This window comes from Triticum urartu, chromosome 7A (assembly GCF_056163025.1).
Source record: "Triticum urartu cultivar PI428250 chromosome 7A, HENAU_Tu73, whole genome shotgun sequence".
Taxonomy (NCBI): Eukaryota; Viridiplantae; Streptophyta; class Magnoliopsida; order Poales; family Poaceae; genus Triticum; species Triticum urartu.
Genome location: NC_141879.1, coordinates 30352061 through 30373884, shown reverse-complemented (window position 1 = coordinate 30373884; position 21824 = coordinate 30352061). Strand labels below are relative to the sequence as shown.

At 47.5% G+C, this 21824-nt stretch overlaps 1 protein-coding gene and 1 pseudogene across 3 annotated transcripts; one reads left to right on the top strand and one right to left on the bottom strand.

Annotated features, from left to right (window-relative positions):
- Window positions 1-9294: 9294 nt before the first annotated feature.
- Window positions 9295-21351, bottom strand: LOC147957278 (uncharacterized). 3 transcript variants are annotated; one of them, XR_015612138.1, is made up of 9 exons: window positions 21096-21351; window positions 20627-20765; window positions 20364-20435; window positions 17652-17786; window positions 16467-17397; window positions 14876-16328; window positions 10262-10374; window positions 9756-9944; window positions 9295-9660 (listed from the first exon to the last, which is right to left on the bottom strand). XR_015612138.1 is itself a non-coding variant. In XM_087537527.1 (5 exons), the coding sequence occupies exons 2-4, from the start codon at window positions 10988-10990 to the stop codon at window positions 9764-9766; spliced, it is 438 nt and encodes a 145-aa protein (XP_087393653.1). In that variant the 5' UTR covers window positions 10991-11026; window positions 14876-15445; the 3' UTR covers window positions 9295-9660; window positions 9756-9763. The 3 variants fall into 3 exon arrangements, 2 of the variants coding, with proteins under 2 accessions (XP_087393653.1, XP_087393654.1); XM_087537527.1 differs by lacking the exons at window positions 16467-17397; window positions 17652-17786; window positions 20364-20435; window positions 20627-20765; window positions 21096-21351 and adding an exon at window positions 10889-11026 and having other exon boundaries at window positions 10262-10416; window positions 14876-15445; XM_087537528.1 differs by lacking the exons at window positions 16467-17397; window positions 17652-17786; window positions 20364-20435; window positions 20627-20765; window positions 21096-21351 and adding an exon at window positions 10889-11026 and having other exon boundaries at window positions 14876-15429.
- Window positions 13723-19577, top strand: LOC125518181 (exocyst complex component EXO84B pseudogene; annotated as a pseudogene).
- Window positions 21352-21824: the final 473 nt, after the last annotated feature.

Genomic DNA, 21824 nt, shown 5'->3' with positions numbered 1-21824 from the left:
TTTTGATCTATGGAGCCTTATCACCGGATTGTTATAGAAGCTGAGAAGTTTTCACCCAAGTTTGAATCAGGAGGTTCAAACAAGCAATGGCCGATATATACTTATCGTCCTAAGAACATGCAAAATGCCCGATGGAGTGTTGACATCGTCCTTAGAACAAGCTATATGCGAGTTATTTTTCGACACACAAGCTTTTCCGAAAAACAGGGGGGCATGTGTTGACATCAGATTTTGGCATGGTCAAAAACATAACTAAGATGGCCTCAAATGGAAAAGTGCTCAAAGTGAGGAAGTTCCGTATCATCAAAAGAAGAAACTTTAATATTTGGGCCATAGCCATCCGAACTCATCTCTAAGGCCGAAGTTGTGTTTGAAGTACTGAGATTTTGTATTCAGAATACTATTCGGCTGATTACACCCCCAGGACAGCCCCGTATGGAAAAATGATCTACACGAATTGTCTTCGTCTCGTCGAAACGATCGATTCTGAAATAAAAATCATCCCAATTCAAGTTCGTATGCAAAATTTAGAGCTATCGGAATGCAGCCCTGTCAGGAGGCGAAATATGGCGCGCCCCACCAAACGCCATGTCTGATGGGTAGCGCGAGCAAACAGATGTTTTGCGCGAGCTATTTGACCCTCAAGATGACCTCTGATCAAAAAACGGTCAACATGAAAGTTGTTCGTCTCGTCGAAACGTTCAAGATTTCTTTTGGACTCCTTTCCATCCGAAATCGTTTACCACCACAAAAAAGACCCGCAATGTGCAGCCAGTTTAAACCGAACAGTTTTGAAAAGTTCAGACAAAACCAATCCGAATTTGACTAGAGTTTTGGACATGAATCCAAGGTTTTTCCTTGCACGGGAAGTCCAGCCGCCTCTTATATACCTATAAGGGGTGGTGGTCGATTGAACAACACACAATCGACAAAATCATCTACCACTTTTTATCTTTTATCTTTTCTCCTTAACCCTAGTTCTTCTTCTTCCTCATTCTTCGTCTGTTCTTCTTGTTGCAGGGCGGCGAACCTCGAGGCCCTAGGGGCGATCAGGTTGACCTAGGACAGCCCATAGCCGCCGTGCGCCCTGACGGGGTCCCTCCCGGGCGTGTGGGGTTTCGGGTCCTTAAAAGCACCTGCCGGATTGGTTGCGTACCGTGCTTCCGGACGAGTCTCCTTCAGCGTGAGCTGCGGTGCATCACCCCCGGCGTCGAGGGTACACGGTGATGTGTTCGTGTGCGAACAGCGGGATCGTCATCAACGTTTGAGAGACTTCAAGTACGATCTACACCAACTCATCTACTTCCGTTGCACCCCCGAAGTCGGTAACGATCGTTGATCACAACCCGTTATGCATCTTCATATTATTCCTGGGTGTTTGTAGGGAGAAAAAAATTGGTTTCTACTACGTTTCCCAACACCAGGGGCCACCGCAACCACGTTGGCCTCACCGACTCGGCAGCTGAAACTGCCTACTTCAACGGGGCGCAAGATAGGTTATACACTCATCTTAAATCACTTTATTTAGGCATCAGTCGCCTGGATTTTTCTCCTGGGCCAGTCGATTCCCAATGGACGGAAACAGCACCCCTTGAGGCAGCGGAGCTCCTAGGCTGCCAGTTGGCTGGGGTAGCAGTGCCCCGGTGTCTATCTTAGGGATGCGGGGGCACGGGTTTGCCACAGAAGCAGCGCTTAGGTGCCTATCTTAGTGTTGCGTGGGGTGAAGGTACTGCCGCCGCCGGATCTGGATGACGGCGAGTCTTTGTGGTTTGGCCGGGGGCGTCACAACCACGGCCGTGCGGTGGGGCGGGGGCCGGGAATTAAGTCGGAGCTGTCGAAGCCAGGGACGGCGGAGGCAGGCTGCTCGACCGGTGGTCGCTGGCTCCTCGGGGAAGATCCTGAATAGTGTCAACGGGGAGGCACAAGACGGTCATCCAGCCATCCGGCGTAGATTGGACAGTACCAAAAAAAAGCGTGTGACCCCATTTAATTTCCAGTCAACAGAGGTGTGACCAGTCTCGTACCTTAGTGTTGATCTCTTAGGGTATTTCTTCAGATCATAGATATGTGTCATTCTTAATATTGTGTGTTTTCTGCATCTTCAGCCACACCGTCTTCCTTCTCATTGCAGCTCTCCAATAAGGGAAACATACACCAGAAGGGAGCTATAGTCCCCACTCAACAGTTCTCTGCCTCGAATGTGACTGCCCGACATGGACAGCCACAACAACCACAGGGCCATCGACAAGTCAGTAGATGATGCTTACTCCTATGGATGGCAGCCAGATAGGTTGTATCCTCATCTTACTTATGTGCAACATTTATGGCTTCGTTATTAATCTAAGCATGGAAAATAGATTATCACATGTCACTGTATATTCATGATGATCTCTTAAGAGTCTTGTTCAGGAGTTAACGTTGTTCCATAGTTTAGATAAGAGACTTGTTCAGGAGTTAATGTTGTTCCATAGTTATCATCCATCAGCCAATGTTATCCCATGGGCTGGTGATTATACCACTTCCAGTATTATCTATGTTTTTGTTCTTTAATAATTTTGTGTGCCATCTAGTTAATCTCGAATACAAACAATATAGTATGTAGCTTTCATCTGTGTTATCCCTTTAGTTTCTTAGACCTGTTGCTGCTAGTTAAGTCAAGTTCTACTATTTCAGTCGTCTCCTACAGGCACTCATTACATAATCTAACTACTAGTTGTCCTCCATTCATGTCAGATATAATTGCACGCACTAATATATCCACAAGAACCTCGCGGAGCAATGTAACAGCCAACAAACTTGACGTCAATGATATCCAATATGATGGAACAGTTAGAGGCAGTTCTTCAGAAGAGTTGCGGAAATATGATGAATCATATTCACCCCACAAGGTAACGGTAATAGTAGCAGTTTTGTAGTGATTGTAACAAGAGCAGCAATAGTAGTAACTTAGCAAAGACAATATGAGCAAAGCATAGGCATTGGATCAGCGATGGATATTTGTGTGGATGACATTTATCATGTAACAGTCACAACCTAGAGCAATACACAATAGCTCCAATTCATCAATTCAATGTAGGCATGTATTCCATAAATAGTCATATGTGCTTATAATAAGAACTTGCATGACATCTTCTGTCCTAGCCTCCCGTGGAAACGGAGTCCATAAGGAAATCTAAGGGATATTGAGAACTGGAACAAAGCATTAATACATGGTGAATACATGAACTCCTCGAATTACAGTCATCCCGGAGAGTATCCCAATATTGTCACCTTGGGTTCTATGGATCAGAACAATAAAAAGTACATACAACTAGCAGATAGGATCAAGAACTCAAATATATTGATGATAAAATAGAGGGTTCATAGCTGAAATCATAGCACCCGGGCCCTAGTCACAAGTATTAAGCATAACAAAGTCATAGCAACATTTTAAATGTCAAACATAGTGGATACTAGGGATCAAGCCCTATCAATTTGACTCGATTACATGATAAATATCATCCAACTCCATCACCTTCCAGCAATCCTACGATGGAATTACTCATTCCCGGTGGTGAGCATCATGGAATTGGTGATGAAGAAGGGTTGATGATGACGAGGGCGATGAATTCCCGGCCCTCTTCAGAGCCCCGAACGGACTCCAGAACATCCCTCCTGATGAAGAACGGGAGGTGCCAGCAGCTCCATATCATAAAACGTGATGAAACTTCTTCTCTAATTTGTTTCCTCGGGAAGACGAAATTTATAGGCTTCGAATTAGGCCAGACGGAGACTCGTGGGCCCCATAAGGCATCAGGGCGCGCCGTGTTGCCTTGTGGGCAGCAAGTGGGTCCCCTCCAGTAGATTTTTGTTCCAGTATTTTTTATTTATTCAATAGAAAATCTCCACAAAGTTTCGCTCGATTCCGAGGACTTTTATTTTCTACATAAAAACAACACCATGGTATTTCTGCTGAAAACAGCATCACTTCATATTAGTTTCATCCAAATCATGCAAATTAGAGTCCAAGACAAGAGCAAAAGTGTTTGAAAAAGTACATACGATGGAGACATATCACGCCCCTGAATTTTCTCAGAGAATGATTCCGACCATTGGCGTAAGCAATGTTAAGGAAATCGATAACTAGTAGCTGCTCGGTCAGCTTGCGGGTAGTGATTAATCGGTGAATCGGCCTATAAACTGGATTAATCAATCAACCATTAACCAGTGGATTAAATAGGAATTGCCAGCATATATCTAGCTTTTTATGTATTAAACCATACTCTCATGCTCTTGGCAATGTAATATACCAAAATATGCTACTATTTGGTCGAACACTAGCTATCGAGGAGCGAGAGGGGGATGTGAGGGGTTACAGGAAAAAAAAGTTGGGCTTTATTTGCCCACAAGTTAATGGGTCAGCATTGATTAATAGGCCTAACAACCGATTAATTGGTCTAACGGGCCAATTGATCGGCCTAACAAGTTAACACGATGAATAGGTCCTATTCAATTCGGTCATCCTATGAATAATGATTAACTGGCCCGTTAACTGATTAATCAGACGAATTCATGAACAATGGGCGTAAGTAGAAAGGCTCGTGGGGCAAGGCAGAGTTCAAGGAAGAAGTCGAGAGAAAGGGAATGAGATGAGGATGAAAAGACTTTTTCCTTTACAACCACTTGCCCTTTACTCCTATAAAGGATGGCAGAGTACCCGCCTTCCTGGGTTGCTCCAGTGCAAAGAGAGCCTACCTGTCGTCCATTACCAGATGGCTTGTGGCGGGAGGCTCTCGGGGACGATGCGAGCTGTCCGATTTGCACGAACTTGCACCCGGCATCCTGATTGAGAGGTACTCTCTCCATTTCAAAATAGATAACTCAATTTTGTGGAGTAGATGACAGGTCGATCGAGGGCTCACCGGGGACCATCATCATTGGGTGGAGGCCGTCGCGCCGGTGGGTGAGGCACTGCACGGTTTCTTGCATGCAAAGTCGTGCCTTGACCAGCCTGTCGGCGTGTAGGCCACGCTTGTTGGTTCGGTCGGTACAATCGGGACATGCTGTGTGACCGCGTGCGCCAGATTCAAACCCAAGAGCTACCTGGTCGAATTAGAGGGACGCCTTCCACTGGGGCTCGAGTTGTGCTTGCGCTCAATGGAGGGGTCGGCTCCTTTAAGATAGTGTAAAGCCTTTAAATCACCATGGGCGCATAGTGGATGCCGAAGACGATGGTGATGAGCAAGGCGGCGACCGCTGCCGCTATGGTGCACCGTCGGGCGTGCGGATCGTCATGCGCGGGTATAGAGGGGGAAATCGTGCTTGTCTCAGTCCGCGGCGAGGCAGCAGGGGTGTGGTGAACTCGCCGTCACATCAGCCGTGGCAAGAGCATGGTGGGCGCGGTCTCGGCATGAGCAGATCAACTACTACAGAACGAGATCGACGAGGATAGAAATCTGGGAGGAGAGGCGGCTCACCACTGGTGGATCGGACACGGAGTAGAGGTCCGGGAGGAGACATAGAGATTGGCGGGGAGGCGCTGATCCGGCCGTAGTCTTCGGCTCCGTGAAGAGCGGATGCGACTCTGGTTTCCATGTAGACGCGTGCGTGGGCGTAGGAGACGACGGCATGGTCGATGCGCTGCTCTGCGTAGTGGAGGACAGACAGAGAGACACGACCGAGTTAAGCCGAGCTCGCTCGGGCCACAGAGTGATGGAGGCCATGCCGACGGAGAGGGAGGGGACGGAGAGGCATTGGGCCACCGTTGGTAGGTATAGTTTACTCTTGCAACGTGAGAATAAATGGAATCAGCATCGGGCGACCGGCCAAAATTTTGGTCGGTCGCCACGCAACCGCCAGATTCGGCTCTCCCAAACCGTTCGATCGCTTCGTTCCCCCCTCCCACATCGAGCCCTCTTATTTCCCCAACAGAAATCGCTCCCACACGACGTCACCGGCCCACACCATACCCCTGCGCGAGGCAACTGAGCTCGCAGCACTGCTGTACCACCAGTTCGCCGCCGCTCACCGCTCACGCAGATAACCTCCCCTCTGCTAAAAAAAACCCGCTCCCATGCTCATCGCCGGTTCCAACATCTGGCAGCACCGGTTCCAGCAAAATCAAAACATGGTTGCAGCAAAAACCGACGGGGAAAAACAGTCGATGTAGCAACCTCATGAAAACTAATGTAGCAATCGACACATGTGGTAACAAAACCCGACAATGGTTGCGCCAGTGGTCATCAACAAAAAATCGACAGAATAGTGTTCGCCGGTGGTAGCAAAAAAAGAAAAGCAATTCATACCAAAAAGCAACAATAGTTGCGCCAAAAAATGCATCATCGTCGAGGGTCGCAACAAAAGAACCTCACCAGATCCAGCAAAAAAGATGTCAGTTGTAGCAAAACAAAAGGCCGGTGCTAGCAAAACAACCCATATCGTCATCCAGTTCCAACACTCGCGTGTGTTGATGCAACTTTTTTGCCGCCGGTTCCGACAAGAACAAACATCGGCTGTAGCATCGGAGGCCGCCATCTTCCACCGCCGGCAGCAGCTGGTTGCAGCTTTTTGCCCAGCCGGTTCCAGCAAAAAAACTAAACGGTTGTAGCACCGGGGCGTCGTCTCCATCAGCTAGTATAGCTGCTACTCGCCCATGGCCGCCGTCGCCCCAGTTGCAGCACCGCCTCACACACTGCCCCGCCGTGTCGATGGGAGAAGGAGGAGCCAAGCGAGAGCCGCAGCTGTTGGGAGGCAGGAGCCGCACGAGCACCGCTTCGGGGAGCCGCTCGCCGAAAAATGTCCGTGTGCGGGCTGACCATGGCCTTGTTTCGGAGGTGGAGGATTGGGAAGAGAGAGACGGGCGACATGAGCGGTTGTGCTGTGTCGGGGAGGATAAGGGCATGTACAATGGTTCTATCTTAAGGGTGCCACATAGGATAAATGATGAGGTGAAGGAGAGAGAAATCATAAGAGAAGGCTTGTCTTATTTTATTTAAGAAAAGATAGGAGATGATCTTTTAGCACAATCTGTCTCACCATATTTTTAGGAACAACTAATTATTGAAGATAAAGCTAAGAGATGAGCCATTGTAGACATGTTTTTTTTGTCATCTCTAATTTACATGCAAAACTTAAGATAAGACTATCTTATCAATCATTGTACATGCCCTAAGACGAAGGAAAGAAGTGGTGCGCGTGGGGCCAAGAGCTACGTGGCTCGTGCGCGAGCGCACATACGCATTAGCGAGCGAGGCGACCGACCCAAGTTTTTGAGCCGGTCGGCCGGATACGAACGTTTCTCAGTTTAAAAATTGTGTTGTAATTCCTTCTTTTCTAGTTTCAGTGATCTCTGAATGACGTAGCCAATACATTTTTTTTGTTTGCACGCCAACGGGAAGAATAAGCCCGTGCGGTGCTGGTGGCGGCGGGATCTCTATCGCCCGTTTGTGGAGCAGGGGTCGCGGGGGGCATTCTCCTCGACCTGATGGCGAGCCCGGTGGCCGGCGGGGCGCGCTGGCAGGCGGCGAAGCAGGGTGGCGTAGCCCACTTGTGATCTGTGGCGCGTTGCGGCGGTGGGAGCAGACGGCTGGTGCAGCGCATCTCGTTGCGGTGAGGTTCCGGCCGGGCCAGATCCAATCTAGCCAAATGTGAGAGCGACGACTGGAGCATGGTTGGAGGCGTGGTGGAGCGGCAGGTCTGGCGGGGACCGGCAGTGGTGCGGTGGTGCGTCTGTGGTGGAGTCGGTGCTGTCCAGAGGCAACGGCGTGAGCCCACGGTCAGGCTGGTAACGACGCTGAAATGGCTTGGCCAGAATGGAGTTCTGGCAGCAGCAAGCCGCCGGTCATCCCTGTGCGGTGTGGCGAGCGGTGGTGCGCTTTGGGTGGTGCCAGCATGGGAGTTCTTCGTGGTGAGGCAAATCTGGCCGTCACAAGACCGTCCCTTGGAATGGGCGACGGTCGTCGTGGGCGGTCCTGGACTTTGTCGGAGGAGTGGGGTGCTTACGGTTCTTTGTCCAGGCTACGAGTTGGTGGTGTGGACGTGTTTTCCCCTTGTCGTGCGTGCGACCGGTCGGCGGCCCTTGGCTTTGCGGTTACGTTGACTAGGTGTTGCGGTGGCGGCGGTATGAGGCTATTTGGACGGTTTCGCCAAGTCCCTAGAGGTGTGGTGAAGTGCGACGCGCGGATAAAAATCTTGCACAATTTTTGCCGGGCCGACAAAGATGGCACTGTGGTTGTCATTCCCCTCCTTGGAGGCGTCGCTGAAGCGTGTTCATCATTTCCCTCGCTCTATTGGAGTTGGTGGCTGTCTTCGGGTGAAAGACTCGATTCGGTGGTGGATCGGCACGATGACAGCGTCCTCGACGTCGTTCCTCCGTTGGGAGCATGGTGTTTGGAGACATGGCTACTACCTCGTTGTTCTCCTCCGGTGCTCGCCGCTGTCCATTCTTGATCCTCTGCGGTGCCATGTACGCCCGTCGCCGGTGTCTTGTTCGGATTGGATCGAGTCGACGAGAGTGGATGGTGCATACGAGAGAAGCTCTACAGTAGTAGTGGTCTTTGGAGGTGACGTCTCGCCGGTGTCTTGTTCGGATTGGATCGAGTCGACGAGAGTGGATGGTGCATACGAGAGAAGCTCTACAGTAGTAGTGGTCTTTGGAGGTGACCTACGTCGGTCATGGCGCGGTGTTGTCTATCAACTTAGGATAGGCCCTTTGGTGTTGTGGTTTGCTTTGCGGTTTGATCTTCCCCAGACATGGTGTGTACTACGCCACTACGCTCGTTGATCGCAACGAGTGTTAGTTTTCTTATAATTGACATTCTGCCTTCTATAACCAGGCGTACCACACCTACGCTCGTCGCGACGAATGCTAGTTTTCTTGTAATTGACATTCTACCTTGTATAAAGCTATGGTACACCTATGTGCGCCCCTCATGGCACACAGGCGCGGTTGTGCATTACATAGCAAATGAGTGACTTGCTTCAGTAAAAATGCAGGAACTCAAACATGATACAAAAGTTCTTATTAGCTTTCGAGAAGAACAGAAAAAGTTAAGTAAAGATTGCAGACTGACAGTGAAGTGATATTGTTGATCCACCATCACCTATATGGGTTGAGGACACAAAACTGAAACCTTGGATCAATTTAGCAACCACAGCACCTTAGTGATTTTAGTAATCGACAGTATCAAAGTAAGACAAAAAAGTATTGAGTTTAGAACTTTCGATCCACAGGGAGAACGATGGTAAACACCACGCATGCAAGAATAAAGTATAACACTAGTTTAAAAACAACAGGAAAAAGAAACTAGGATCATGTGTTCCAAACTATTCAACCATGTCTTTCATTTAGCAGCCACGGCGGCTCAACGATCTGAGAAACTTAAGTCTCGAATCAATACGAAACAGTTGGGAGTTTATAACTTCCAATCCACAGGGAGAACAATGGTTCTAACAAGCACCCCTACACAAAATCTTGCAAGTGGTAAGAACCAAAAAAGAAACTAGAATCATGTAGCCTTAACGGACTGAGAAACTCGACAGTGTCGAATTAAGACGAAACAGTTGGGAGTTTATAACTTCCGATCCACAGAGAGAAAATGGTTCTACTAAGCACCTAGTCTGCACAGTATCATGTCCAAGGCAGTATCCTGACAACCCAGTTACCAGACGAACAAACAGAGTCTGCAGCACATCAGAGAGAAATTTTAGCTCAAGGAATTCATGCTGGGGCTATCATAGATTGCTATGCCTAAAGCAATGGAAAAAGTTTTTAATACCTCTATTTTTATGGCTTCTTCAACTTCATTGGCTTGGAAAGTATATCTGGCATCTGGAAGATTGAACCGTTGATATCTGTTAACATCGCCTGGAGCAACACAACCTCTTTCTTACAGTCATCTAACTGATCCAAGATCTTCTTGCCCTCAGCGGATACATGACGGTCCCTAACCATGAGCCGATAATATCTGACAATAGACCGCATAGTTATATTATTGTTAACATGCAGTCACACATGCAAAGCACACGCCAAAATGGAAAAACAAGGCCATAAGTATGAACCTATGAAACTGAATGAACGTGATAGAACAAAAATAGAATGTGTCATCAACTACAAAAATTGAAATCTCTCTGCCTGCAAATCCTAGAAACAGGATATGGTTTACAAGAATTTAGTTAACTATTTTTATTTCATTTTTGCTTAATCCATCCAAATACTTCTGGATAACACTGAGAATAGGACAGCAGTACCAGGTAAGGTAAATGCAAAGATAAGAAACATCACCTGCGCCGGTTTAGACCCATTGTGTTATACTTTGTACAGAGTCCTTTATTGTGTTGTTGCACTTCCCTTGGTTCATGAGCAATCCACGCAGGAAGTTGTATGCGTTTAAGCTCCTGATTTGCAAAGATATACTTAGCAGCCGAAGAGCGGTAAGTCTAATGTAACAAGACCAAAGCACAAAAAATAAAAAATTAATGCTTATAGAAGCACTAGAAAAACGCCCTAATATATACACACGCCTATGAGACTAAATAAACTAGGAAGTTCCCTCTTCCTGATTCAAACAATTTCATTCAAAGCTTGCAATGTTTAACCAAAATCAGCGAAAAGCTTTAAAGCACATATCCAGTCATATTGGTAAAAGATTCTAAAGCCTAATATTACATCAGTAATTCTCACAAAGTACCAGACTGAGTTTAGCAAAGAGCAAAAGCTCTGGATAAAGTGCAATGTTTAACCGAAATCATCAGAAAGCTTTAAAGCACATATCCAGTCATATTAGTAAAAGATTCTGAAGCCTAATATCGCATCAGTATAGCACTGGATAAAATCTAACATGGGTAATTTCGCAAGAAAATTAATTGGGCATCACACAAGTGATTAGCATTAGAAGGTAATCAGCCATACCTCATCATCAACGAGGCGAGTGGATGTAAGGTATATAATATTATCATCATCATCCTCCATGTCAGTCCTTAAGTGCGGGTCATGGTTGCTGTTTTTCTTCATTGCGATGAGCTGGTGCTCATGCTGTAGGGCTGATCTCTGTAACATCAGAAAAGCAAATACATGTTTAAGTCAGAAAAATAACAGTTACACAAACATTTAATGCACATCAAATTAGGCATGAGACATGTTGTTTTGAGCAAAACAAAACAACATAACAAACATAGAATGCCAGCGACAAACCAATTTTCGTTAGTAACAGAAGAAACCACATCATCACTGATGCCCGTCGCACAGATATGGTCGCTCCAGAAGCTGCGCCAATGTCATAACCGAAAAGAAGAAGAACCAATGCAGGGAGAACACGAACCAGGTTCTGATCATTGGCCCCTAAAGTACAGAAAGCTTGCTAAACTAAACAGAACTTCTTGTGAAGTCATAATGTGCAAGCAAACATAACTTGTACAGAACTGGCATGCCCACTTTAAACACAAGGATCACGGTTTCACACCCCAAAAGAACTGATAAGTCTTGATGTTTGGGTCATGGTATCTCTGTAACAGCATCAAATCAGGCATGAGATAATTTGTTTTGAGCAAATCAACACAGTACAATCAACATACCAAGCCAGCAGCCAAGCATTTAAGTAAGTACAAAAGCAAACTCCCACCATCGGTAGCGTCTGTTACCATAATGGGTGAGAATAAACCCTAATCTTAATGATCCAAGAGGCTTGGGGAGACATTTTCTTGCAGAAAACGCATCTCGCAACACTAGGTTAGTACTGGCACCATAATAAGCGACAGATTTGTCTGCAATTTGTTTGAAAAAAACCATCTCGACCCAACGAATTCAAAGGGAAACGGATTTCGAATCACACCACTATCACGTCGGTCGGGCACAAGAGATTTCGAATCGAAAAGAACAACACGTCGTCTAAGTAAACTGCATCGGGCGGACGGTGTCAAACTCTCAATCCCGAGGGGGAACAGGGCAAGATACCTACAGAGACGGGTTAGGGCAGAGGATTGGGTCCGGCAGCTCACCTCGTCGCGCGGGGCCCAGAATTGGGTTTGTGCAGAATTGTGGATGAACAGGGACAAGCAGCTTCAACAGCTCCCAACTTTAAAATATAAGCGTTGTTTGTAAAAAGAAAAAATTTGAGGCAAAAAAAAAATCTCTCCAACATTTCCTGTAAATAAAGGATCCTATAAAAGTGATCTTTTCTCCTCGCAGATTTACGAGCGGATCATCTTCCTCTGTATCTTTTTGGCGGGCTAGTAACCGCCTGAAACTTTACCGCGTGCCCCGCCAGACCGCTGCCGGCCGCCGATGGCCGACGTCCACCGCATCGCCTGCCGTCACATGTGTCACTAAACGGCGGGTCCTAGGCAATAATCTCTTTTCTATTTAAAGATAAAATAAGAAAATGGAGGTAGGAGAAGAAGTTTAGAGGAACTGATAAAAGTTGGTCCAGACAACTTCTTCTAACTTGTCATAAACCAGTTTTACAAGAACTCCAACGCGCGCCATCAATCTTCCCATAAATGATTGGTTAGTCGGAACAAAATTATCATCCAATGGGGATCATCAAACCGCCGCGTCGAACTTTGACACCTCCGGCCCATCGAAATACCCTACCCGAAGTCGTTTCTCCCCAACTTCGTCCCTTTCCCTATGCTTTGTATTGGCACCCTTGGAGACCGATGCCATCGTATGCTTTGTATCAGCACCCTCGATGATCGACGCCATCGTATGCTTTGTATCCGCACCCTCAGAGACCGACGCAGTCATTGTACCATCCTACCCACCACCTAGGCCTTACTAGGCCTCCACTGCTCCACCCACACGTTGCCCGCCTTGTACTACACCGTCATTCCACCTCGGATCCAACCTCGGCCGAGGCATCATCCACCCCTACCAACACCATTCATGACAGACACCACCCGCCTGCAAGCATTCGAAAAAATGGCATTGCCAAAAAAAATTGGCGTTCTTGTTGTTTACTACGAAGCAAACACAAGGCAATGTGCTCGTGAAGGAAGATGAATTATTGTGCGAGGCATGGTTGGTTTTAATGCAAGAAGCAAAATACCACGGGGCATTTTTGGTAACATGTGCACGTGTTGGTTTCATGCGCACAAGCACTAAGAGCATCTACAGCCGGGCGCTCCAAACGGCCTGAAATGCCCAGCCCCCCCCCCCCCTCCCCCCCCCCTCCCTGTCTCTGACCGGTCACAAAAATCTGACCTAGACAGGCGCCTCAAACGGGCTCAAACGCCCCTTATATCCAGCGCAAATATGGGGACGATATGGGGCGATCGGGCGCGCCCGCCACGTAGGACTAACGATGGGATCCCACGCGGAATCGCCCGGAAACCCGGCGGTCCGACGGACGCCTCCTACGTCGCCGTGGCGTGCACGTTGTGTGGCGCTGCTCCATCTCGCGGCCTGAGGCCAAATCCGGCTATTTAAGCCGGCCGGCGTCCCCCAACCCTAGCCCATCCACCTCCTCCCTCTCTACACCGTCACCCGAGCCCGTCCGCCTCCTCTCCCCCTCTCTCCCACACTCTTCGACATCGCCATGGTCCGGCGGAAGATCATCACGTACGCTATGCTCACGCCGGAGGCAGGTCGCAGAGGAGATCCAGGCTAGGCGTGCCGCCCGCATCGCTGCTAGGTTGCCTCAGGACTCGCCGGAGCCGAAGGAGGAGGAGGAAGAGCAGCTGTCGGAGCCAATGAAGGTGGCAAATCTGGGGAAGGACAAGGCGGAGTAGCCTGCTCCGGGGTTCAACATGGAGGTGGTGGAGGCAGAGTTCGCCGTTGCCCAAGCCGCGGAGATGGCGGAGCAGCAGGCCATCCTGGAATCCATCCAGGATGAGGCCTATGTGGAGGCCAACCGGCAGTTCCTCCGGTAGGAGCGGGTGACGACCAACGCGCTCTTCGCCGAACTCGACGTGAAGACAGAGGAGGAGGTCAGAGCATAAGTTTTCTCCTTTGCATGCTTTTATATGGATTTAAGAATCAAGTATGAGGTGTCCGAATGCAGTTGTGCTAATTTGGACGTGGCCGGTCACTCCCAGTGGACGCGTCCGTAGGCGTTTGAGGGATCATATTTATCATATGCGGTTGTAGATGCTCTAAGCACCGCACAATGTGGAAGTGGTCCATGATCGTGGAGCCCAGTCACGGCACATTACTCAAACGGTCGTCACCAAGTATTGTGATGCGTATGCACGACCGCAAATACAGTGGCTAAGGGGTGCGTCATCCGAAGAGTTCATAAGTTTTGCTTCTTGTTGCTTTATTGGTTGATCATTTCATTGATTTGCTCAATGCTGCAACTTATTGATTATGCAATTGTCGGGCCCAAACTAGCAGACGCAGTGTACAACACAATGGAGGCCAAGCCCTTCATATTGATGTGTTGTTGGTTGAAACTCAATGTGCATGGCATCTGGATCAACAACATGTGTCGATGAAGAAGTTCATCTTGAGGAGAGTAAGGCTGAGATGAAGAACGCTTTCGAGTTGGGAAAATTTGTGGATTTCCATCTAAATGGATTTCCCAGGTAAACTTTGGCATGACCGTTTTGTTCTGGCACGATAATTGATGGCCCTGGGCAGACTCTCCTTTCGTTGTACTCTACTCTTTCGCCACTGATCAAACTTGCACCGTGGCATCTCAGTATGACCGAGGTACTTTAGAATATTATCTCAGTATCTTTGGTTATATTTTTTTATGTTTTCAGACCGGGAGATTATGCATGGATCTGTATATAGCCGTGTTTCTTACCAACGTGAAGGTTAATTAAATTTCCCATCTTTTCCAGAAGTCTCTCTCATAACCGACAAGGTTTTCAACACGACGATTATATGAGGGTCAACTGATTTGAAACGAACATGGACTTGATGCAAACAATCGTAAACAAAAACCGAGGAATTTACCTGTGGAAATTTGGCTTCCTTGCGCTTCAGTCATGGCCAGGATCGATCAATCCAGCCACGTACGTGCTTGGACGACCGGCCCAGCCATACGTCGACACCGGCGGAGCGCTTCGCCGACGGCGACGTGCATCGAGGACGGCCCGGGATTGCATCGACGGGGGGATCGATCCGGCGGTGTGCCGTGCTTCGACGACGACGGCCACGTCACACGTCCGACCCAGCGGCGTGCTTCGAGCGACGCCCAGCGCAGGCATGCGTCGGGAAGAGAAGGCCTGGTCGGCCCGGCGGCGGGCGTCGGCGACGGGGGTGCCCGGCGGCGAGGTTTGGTAGAGCCATGGACAGAGGAAGAAACGGAGAAAAGATAGGGGAGCCTCACGGCTTGCGTGCGCATCTGGCTTGATCTCTAGCGGCTTTTGTGTGGCGTTTGTTATGAGCACGGAATAGTATAGGAAAGGAAACTATTAGTTGTTTGCGCAGCTGGCTCGCGCCTGCCTGATCGCTCCGGCCGGAATTCATTAACTTGGTATTAAATGCCGGGTACCGAGGCCAGATCTGGCCGGACGGCCGGAAAAGTCGCACCCGTGCCCGACACGGCCCACGAGTTTTGGTCCCTTTCGGTGCCATGATACAGACCCCGCGCCCCACCTACCTTTGTTTATCACGCGGGGACGGACGGGAGAAGAATCCTATGCGCTGCGTGCATGCCATGCTAAAGAAAATACTCGCTCGTATAGTGTCAAAAACATTTTTATATTATGAGACGGAAGGAGTAGTAAAACTCCAAAAGCATCTATGGCCGCTGGTCCGGCCCTACAAACGTCCGCCAACCATCTCTTCATCTGCCACTTCAAACGTCCACGAACCAAGCCCGGTCACCCCTCATTTTGTTGTCTCCGTAAGCGTCTCATGTATATCCATGCAACTCATGCAATGTACTCCCTCTATTTTCTACAAAGACTTGTACTATTTAAGAACAAAGAGAGTAATAAACACATAAAAGTACGTAGATCAACACATTTAGCAACAAACGTACATAATTCGGGCATCAATCACACAGTACCGGTCATAGGCAGGACAACCAAAAGAACAAGTGTTCATCGCCGGATAATACTAGCTAAACATGAAAAAAAAACCCAGATAAAACGAAGAGACGAAGAAGGGCGGAGGAAACCGCCATCTCCTCGTCGTCCACTTCCCCTTGTGGTCGACGGTGCGGTTGTACCTCTCCGTGTAGGCGTCGACGGCCGGAGGTGCGTCATTGTCGAAGCTGGAGCCATCTGTGAGGTCTGGGTCCTCGTCGAAGGAGATGTTGCCGATCGTTCTCCGAATAGTGCTGTCCTACGCCATGGCCAGACGGGCCCCTTAGCCGGAGCGCTTTGGCGTTTTTGTGGCAGTTACTAACAGCAGTTACTGATTTCTAGGGTTGCCGCGATTCAGTCGTTCCAGCAGGCCCCTGTTTTCAGTTCAACATAATGGTCAGTTAATGAATGGAATTGATTTTCATATTAACAAGTTCTAAGTCACCCACTCTCGACATACAGTGCTTTTTTAGTTTCATTACGCCAACAAACTGAGACATGGAAAGACGTACCCATCTAACCGAGGATGTCTGACTCTCGTACCATTCTGAATTTGTACACCAGCAGTTTGGATGTTCAGTTCAGGATGCCAGATGCTCTGTAGGATTCGACGCTGTCCCCCAGGGTCTTCTCTGCAGGCCTCAAGGCAGGTCCACCCTAGCTTATCAAGTTTCTCTGAACTACAAACAAGATTTTATTCCACTTCCGTAAAGCTACATAGTCCATGTCACAAACTACATGCTCACTGGTATGGATGCATGCAAAGTGTTACAGTTCTGGGAATGTGAATCTCGATTAGGCTTTAGTCAATTTGTCAGTCCACCATTCAAACTTGAATTCTACAAATAGTAATACCAGAAAAGGCAAATGAACGTTGAATTATTACATTTTCAGAGTGAACTGATGGTTATTCATCCTTCCTTTTTAGGCAATGCCAACTAGTTCATACATTTTGTTTATGCCGTATGTAAAATGTGGGCGACACATCCTCAAAAAAGAAAATGCGGACAACAAATTGTGATGTGTGCGTCTGCACTATTTTAAGGAAGCTGTTGGAGCACTTGTGCCCTATTATATGGCTGCTGGTGGACACGCCACTTTTTCGTGCCCAGAAAAAGCAAGTTTTGGTGCCCAATTTTTCTTACTCCAACCACTTTTTGTGCCCTAAAATGGGGCTGCTATTAGGGATGCTGTCAGTTCAACAGAGTGGCTTACTGCAATATATCGTGTGTGCCTCTACTGCGCGTTGAAATTAGTAAATAGTTAGCTCGGAGTGCTGAAATGACAAGGGATATCTGATTTACATGTCCTACCTGCACCATGTGCTCTCTTTGGGCACGCAATGCAGTCTCATAATATATTGCTTCCATATGACCACCAAGAAAATCATCTTTGCCCATCATGATACTCGTCTTCAGCTAATGTTAACTTCGTTGCGTGGATCTGCACCAAAAACTACATTACAACCCTATTTCAACTGCTAAAACACTGTGTTCGTCTACTAACATTTTCTAAGAAAGCTTGTATCATCTTCTACAGTGTGTTGCAGAACAGAACATCTAACCTTTTGCAATAAATTTGCAGAAATACTTCGTGAACCAATGAATGGGTATAGCTCAGATGACAAACTTTGATAAACTTAAATCATTAATAAACAGAAAGAAATCAGTAGGATTTACGGATTATTATATGCGCACCTGAGGATCTGAAGGATCAACGGGATAGAGGCTGCTACCTTGTGAACTGATTGAAAACCGTAAGAATTTTGCACAGGCGATGTTGCCATAACAGCAGTGTAAACGGCCTATGTGATGGGCAATATCATAGGGTTTCTGAAACGTGAAAGAAATCATAATGAGACTCCATCTTACTAGAAATTCAGTAAGCATTTCTGGTAAACTCCATCAATGACTATTCCAGACTGCAAATATATGGAACAAAACTACTTCATGGTAAAAACAGGATAACTAGATATGTACCAGACCAAAAGCAATAATAAGAACGCCACGTGAATCCATGTATCTCAAAGCAACCACTCCCATCTTGTTCCCCATCGGGACATCACATATGTTCCTCATATTGTTGGTGCTTCAAGATTGCTGATTATAATTCTCTATTTTGTTGGGATCTTATCGTGAGAGAACATAGTTATTAAAGTTTTGTTATGCATACTCTCATGAGATTGTTATAATTTGATCATGGACTAAATTCCTATATATAAACAATGCAATGGTAAGTGAAGGGCTTGCCAAAGCCATGGGTTCGATCCTCCTTGCCGCACAGTGATTGTTTTTGTCCTCCAAGCGTGACTACCACACAAAAAATATAATCGGCAGCATGGGGAGTCAACCGCACGACCTTGGGCTAAGGTGTCATCGACTTCTCTAGTAAAACATGAGCCATTGTGTGATCCATTAGGCATACAGGGTCTATTTGACATGGCCTTAACATTTAAATTCAAAATTTTCAAAAAAATAAATGAACGGTCACAAAAAATTTCAGGAGGCAAGGGAATTTCCGGTAACCGGTCAGTTACCGGAGAAAAGAACCTTGACTCAACCCCATCTTGAGCTTCAAATGCGACACGAAGAAGTCCTTGGGGGTTGTCAATTAGTAATTTACTCAATACACAGGCAGCTTTAATCCATGGTCTATCTGAAGGAGTTCAGATAGATTCCCTGACTTCGGGCACTGAAGGTTCTACAGAAGAGGACATATCCAATGTTGATGGCCAGGAGCCTTCAGAAATACAGAAATGGTCTGCAGATTTCCCAGACATGCTTGATGTTTTGCTAGCTGAGAGAAGAGTGGATGAAGCGCTAGATGCACTAGATGAAGCGGAGCGAGTTACTGCAGACCGGACACAAACTCTAACTACAGCTGAAATTTCGGCTTTGAGAAGTGCCGTCTCTGATAATCGTCAAAAGCTGGCAGACCAGCTTGCTGAAGCTGCTTGTCAGTCTTCTACTCGTGCCATTGAGCTTCATGCTGCCGCTTCTGCTCTCAAAAGGCTTGGTGATGGCCCTCGAGCTCACAGTCTGTTAATCAGTGCACATATTCAAAGGCTTCAATGTAATTTGCAAACCAAACATCCGTCAAGCACTTCATATGGTGGGGCATACACTGCTGCACTTGCTCAACAAGTTTTTTCAGTTGTAGCTCAGGCGCTCAGTGATTCTGTGGAAGTTTTTGGTGATGAGTCATGTTATGCATCTGAGCTGGTTACATGGGCTACCCAGCAGGTCTTGTCCTTTGCACTCCTGGTAAAGAGGCATGTGTTGTCTTCTTGTGCAGCCGCTGGAGGCTTGAGAGCAGCTGCAGGATGTGTTCAAATATCATTTGGCCATTGTTCCTTGCTGGAAGCTCGTGGTCTATCTGTTTCTGCTGTCCTCCTGAAGCAGTTCAAGCCCAGTCTTGAGCAAGCATTAGATGCTAACTTGAGGAGAATCGAAAAGAGTACTGCTGCACTTGGTGCAGCTGATAACTGGACACTCACTTATCCCCCAAATGGTATTCGCCCATTAGCTAGATCTTCTGTTGCTAATTTGGCACTTCAACCAAAACTCTCAAGCAGTGCACATCGTTTCAATTCTATGGTTCAGGTAATGATTGATCCATTTTGATTGAGCAAAATGAATGAATCTTTCCTTCTTGCTGTTTTCATCTAAATGGTAGTGACCTATCCATCTTGGCATGCTTGGTACTGCAAAACATGGCATAATAATATTGTGTGTTCTACACTACACAACAACCTCTAGGTCCATCTCGATCCTTTCAATTACAGCCACTTGAACTTGTTAGGTGTTTGTGTGAGGTGGGAAATATGAGGTGGGATACCATAGAAGGGTTTTCTGTACGGGATTTTCATCTTTTGTATGGTTGGCTTGCTATTTCACTGGGACAGGGGCATGACATTTTGTGCTAAAATGACCCTTTTTGGAATCATGGCAAGCATCAATAATGTATGGTTTGCACTAATGTGATGCAACAGTACGAACATCGATCTCAACGAACTATTTAAACCCTAAGCCCAATCAAAGGTGGATTTGGTCCAACATGGAGCTCATGTGGCAGTTGTTCTTCTGTGTGGCATCCATCTGGACTTACCAACAAATGCTTGAGTTTCATAAAACACTTTGGCCAGTGGCATGGTAAGCCAGCATCCTTGAACTTGTTTAGAGTTCGATGCTGCATGCCAAGTAACCGCCTCAGACCTCACTCGTCCACCTAACAGCCATCGCTGGTAGACCCTGGACAGCTGGTGAACCTCAGGATAGAGGCTGCTACTTTGTGAAGCTCTTGGGCAGTAATGGATTCTGAAGGTTCATACGCAGCCCATTATCAGATTTGCTTGGCAAGCGCACACAAATATAACCACTGTGATTTTAAGTGATACGACAAAACCTGACCTGAAGATCATCCAGCTCTTCTCTCAGTGTCTGTCTCTATCATACCACTGTGAGCTACTCGAGTAAAATGTTCTGCATTGAAGTATAAGCGATAATACTAAGTTATTGGAGCATTTGCAAGGACCTGGACTAATAAGCAGACATTGCAACTTACAATTCATAAATCATAAGGAATGGCACTAAAACCAGTATGGATATCAGATACACACACCACGGTTTTATGCAAAAGAACAGGGGAGTGAGAAAGTAGGACTTGCCAAGACCTTTCCTGATGGAAGTAGCAGCGTTGACAGCAGCGCAAAAGTTGATGGTGGAGGAAGCCGCAGTTGATGAGGATGATGTCCTTACAGCCCCCAGCGGCTCCGGTCATCGTTGAAGGAGCCAGGCCATGGCTGAGTGGCACTGTGGAGAGATACTGCCACAGTTAAGTGATAGATATCATATATTTGCAAAATATGCTGCTCCTATCACAATCCCCTCATTCTCAGTCCCATATGCTTTATAAATCATTCATACATAAGGGTGGAGGAAACACATGATTGGAACTACTAATTACTGTACATAAGTCAAGAATTGGTTACTGGAAAAGCGTCATCTATTGGTGGCAGGAAGGATATAACTCGCGCGTACCCGCAGAAGCGACATCTATCTCCCAGTTCATGGCAGGATGTAGAAAAATAATTTTGTACTAGTATTTCTGACAATTAAGTCTCTTTCCGACAAGAGACCCACCTGCGGGCTCGCAAGTTTCACCTCTCTTTGGCGTTCCGGAGTTCTCCGCCTGGGGCTGGTGGCCACCTGCCCTCTTCCCACGCCGTGGCACGAACCCTAGGGGAGCCCCTCCTCGGTACTCAGGGGTTCCGTGGGTGGCGGCACCATCGCCGGTCTGTCCGACCGGCGCCCCCGCTGGGCTGCAGGCAAATTTGAGGAACCAGTGAACGCAGGCCGGGGCGGAACCCGGAGCCGGGGGGCGCGCGGGGGGGGGGGGGGGGGGGGGGGGGGGGGCGGCGGCCGGGAACGCACGGCGACAAGCTGCGCCTCGGCGGGGTGGGGTGGGGTGGGGAGCAGAGCATGGAGTGGTGTGCACTGTAAAAACGGCCCGGCAGTGGAGTCTTGGGGGCACGGCTGCGGTGACCGGTTAGGAGTGAAACGACTCTCAGAAAAAAAAAATGAAACGAGGATTTATTTTGCTCGTGGATTATTGTTTGATGATTAATTTTGCATTAACTCTTTTGCAAATATTATTACTTTTGGATTATGCTCACAGCCATTCTGGTATCAAATAGTCTTTCTCTCTCCTCCCCCCTCTCCATTTCGAGCACACACCAATTGTGTGACAAACGGTGGCCAAGTACTAAGAGCATCTTCAATCACGCCCCCAACAGGCTCCTCAAGAGACTTTTCGGCGCCGTCGCCGAAAAAACGCCCCAGTCGCGTCTCCAGGACGCCGAAATCCGCCGG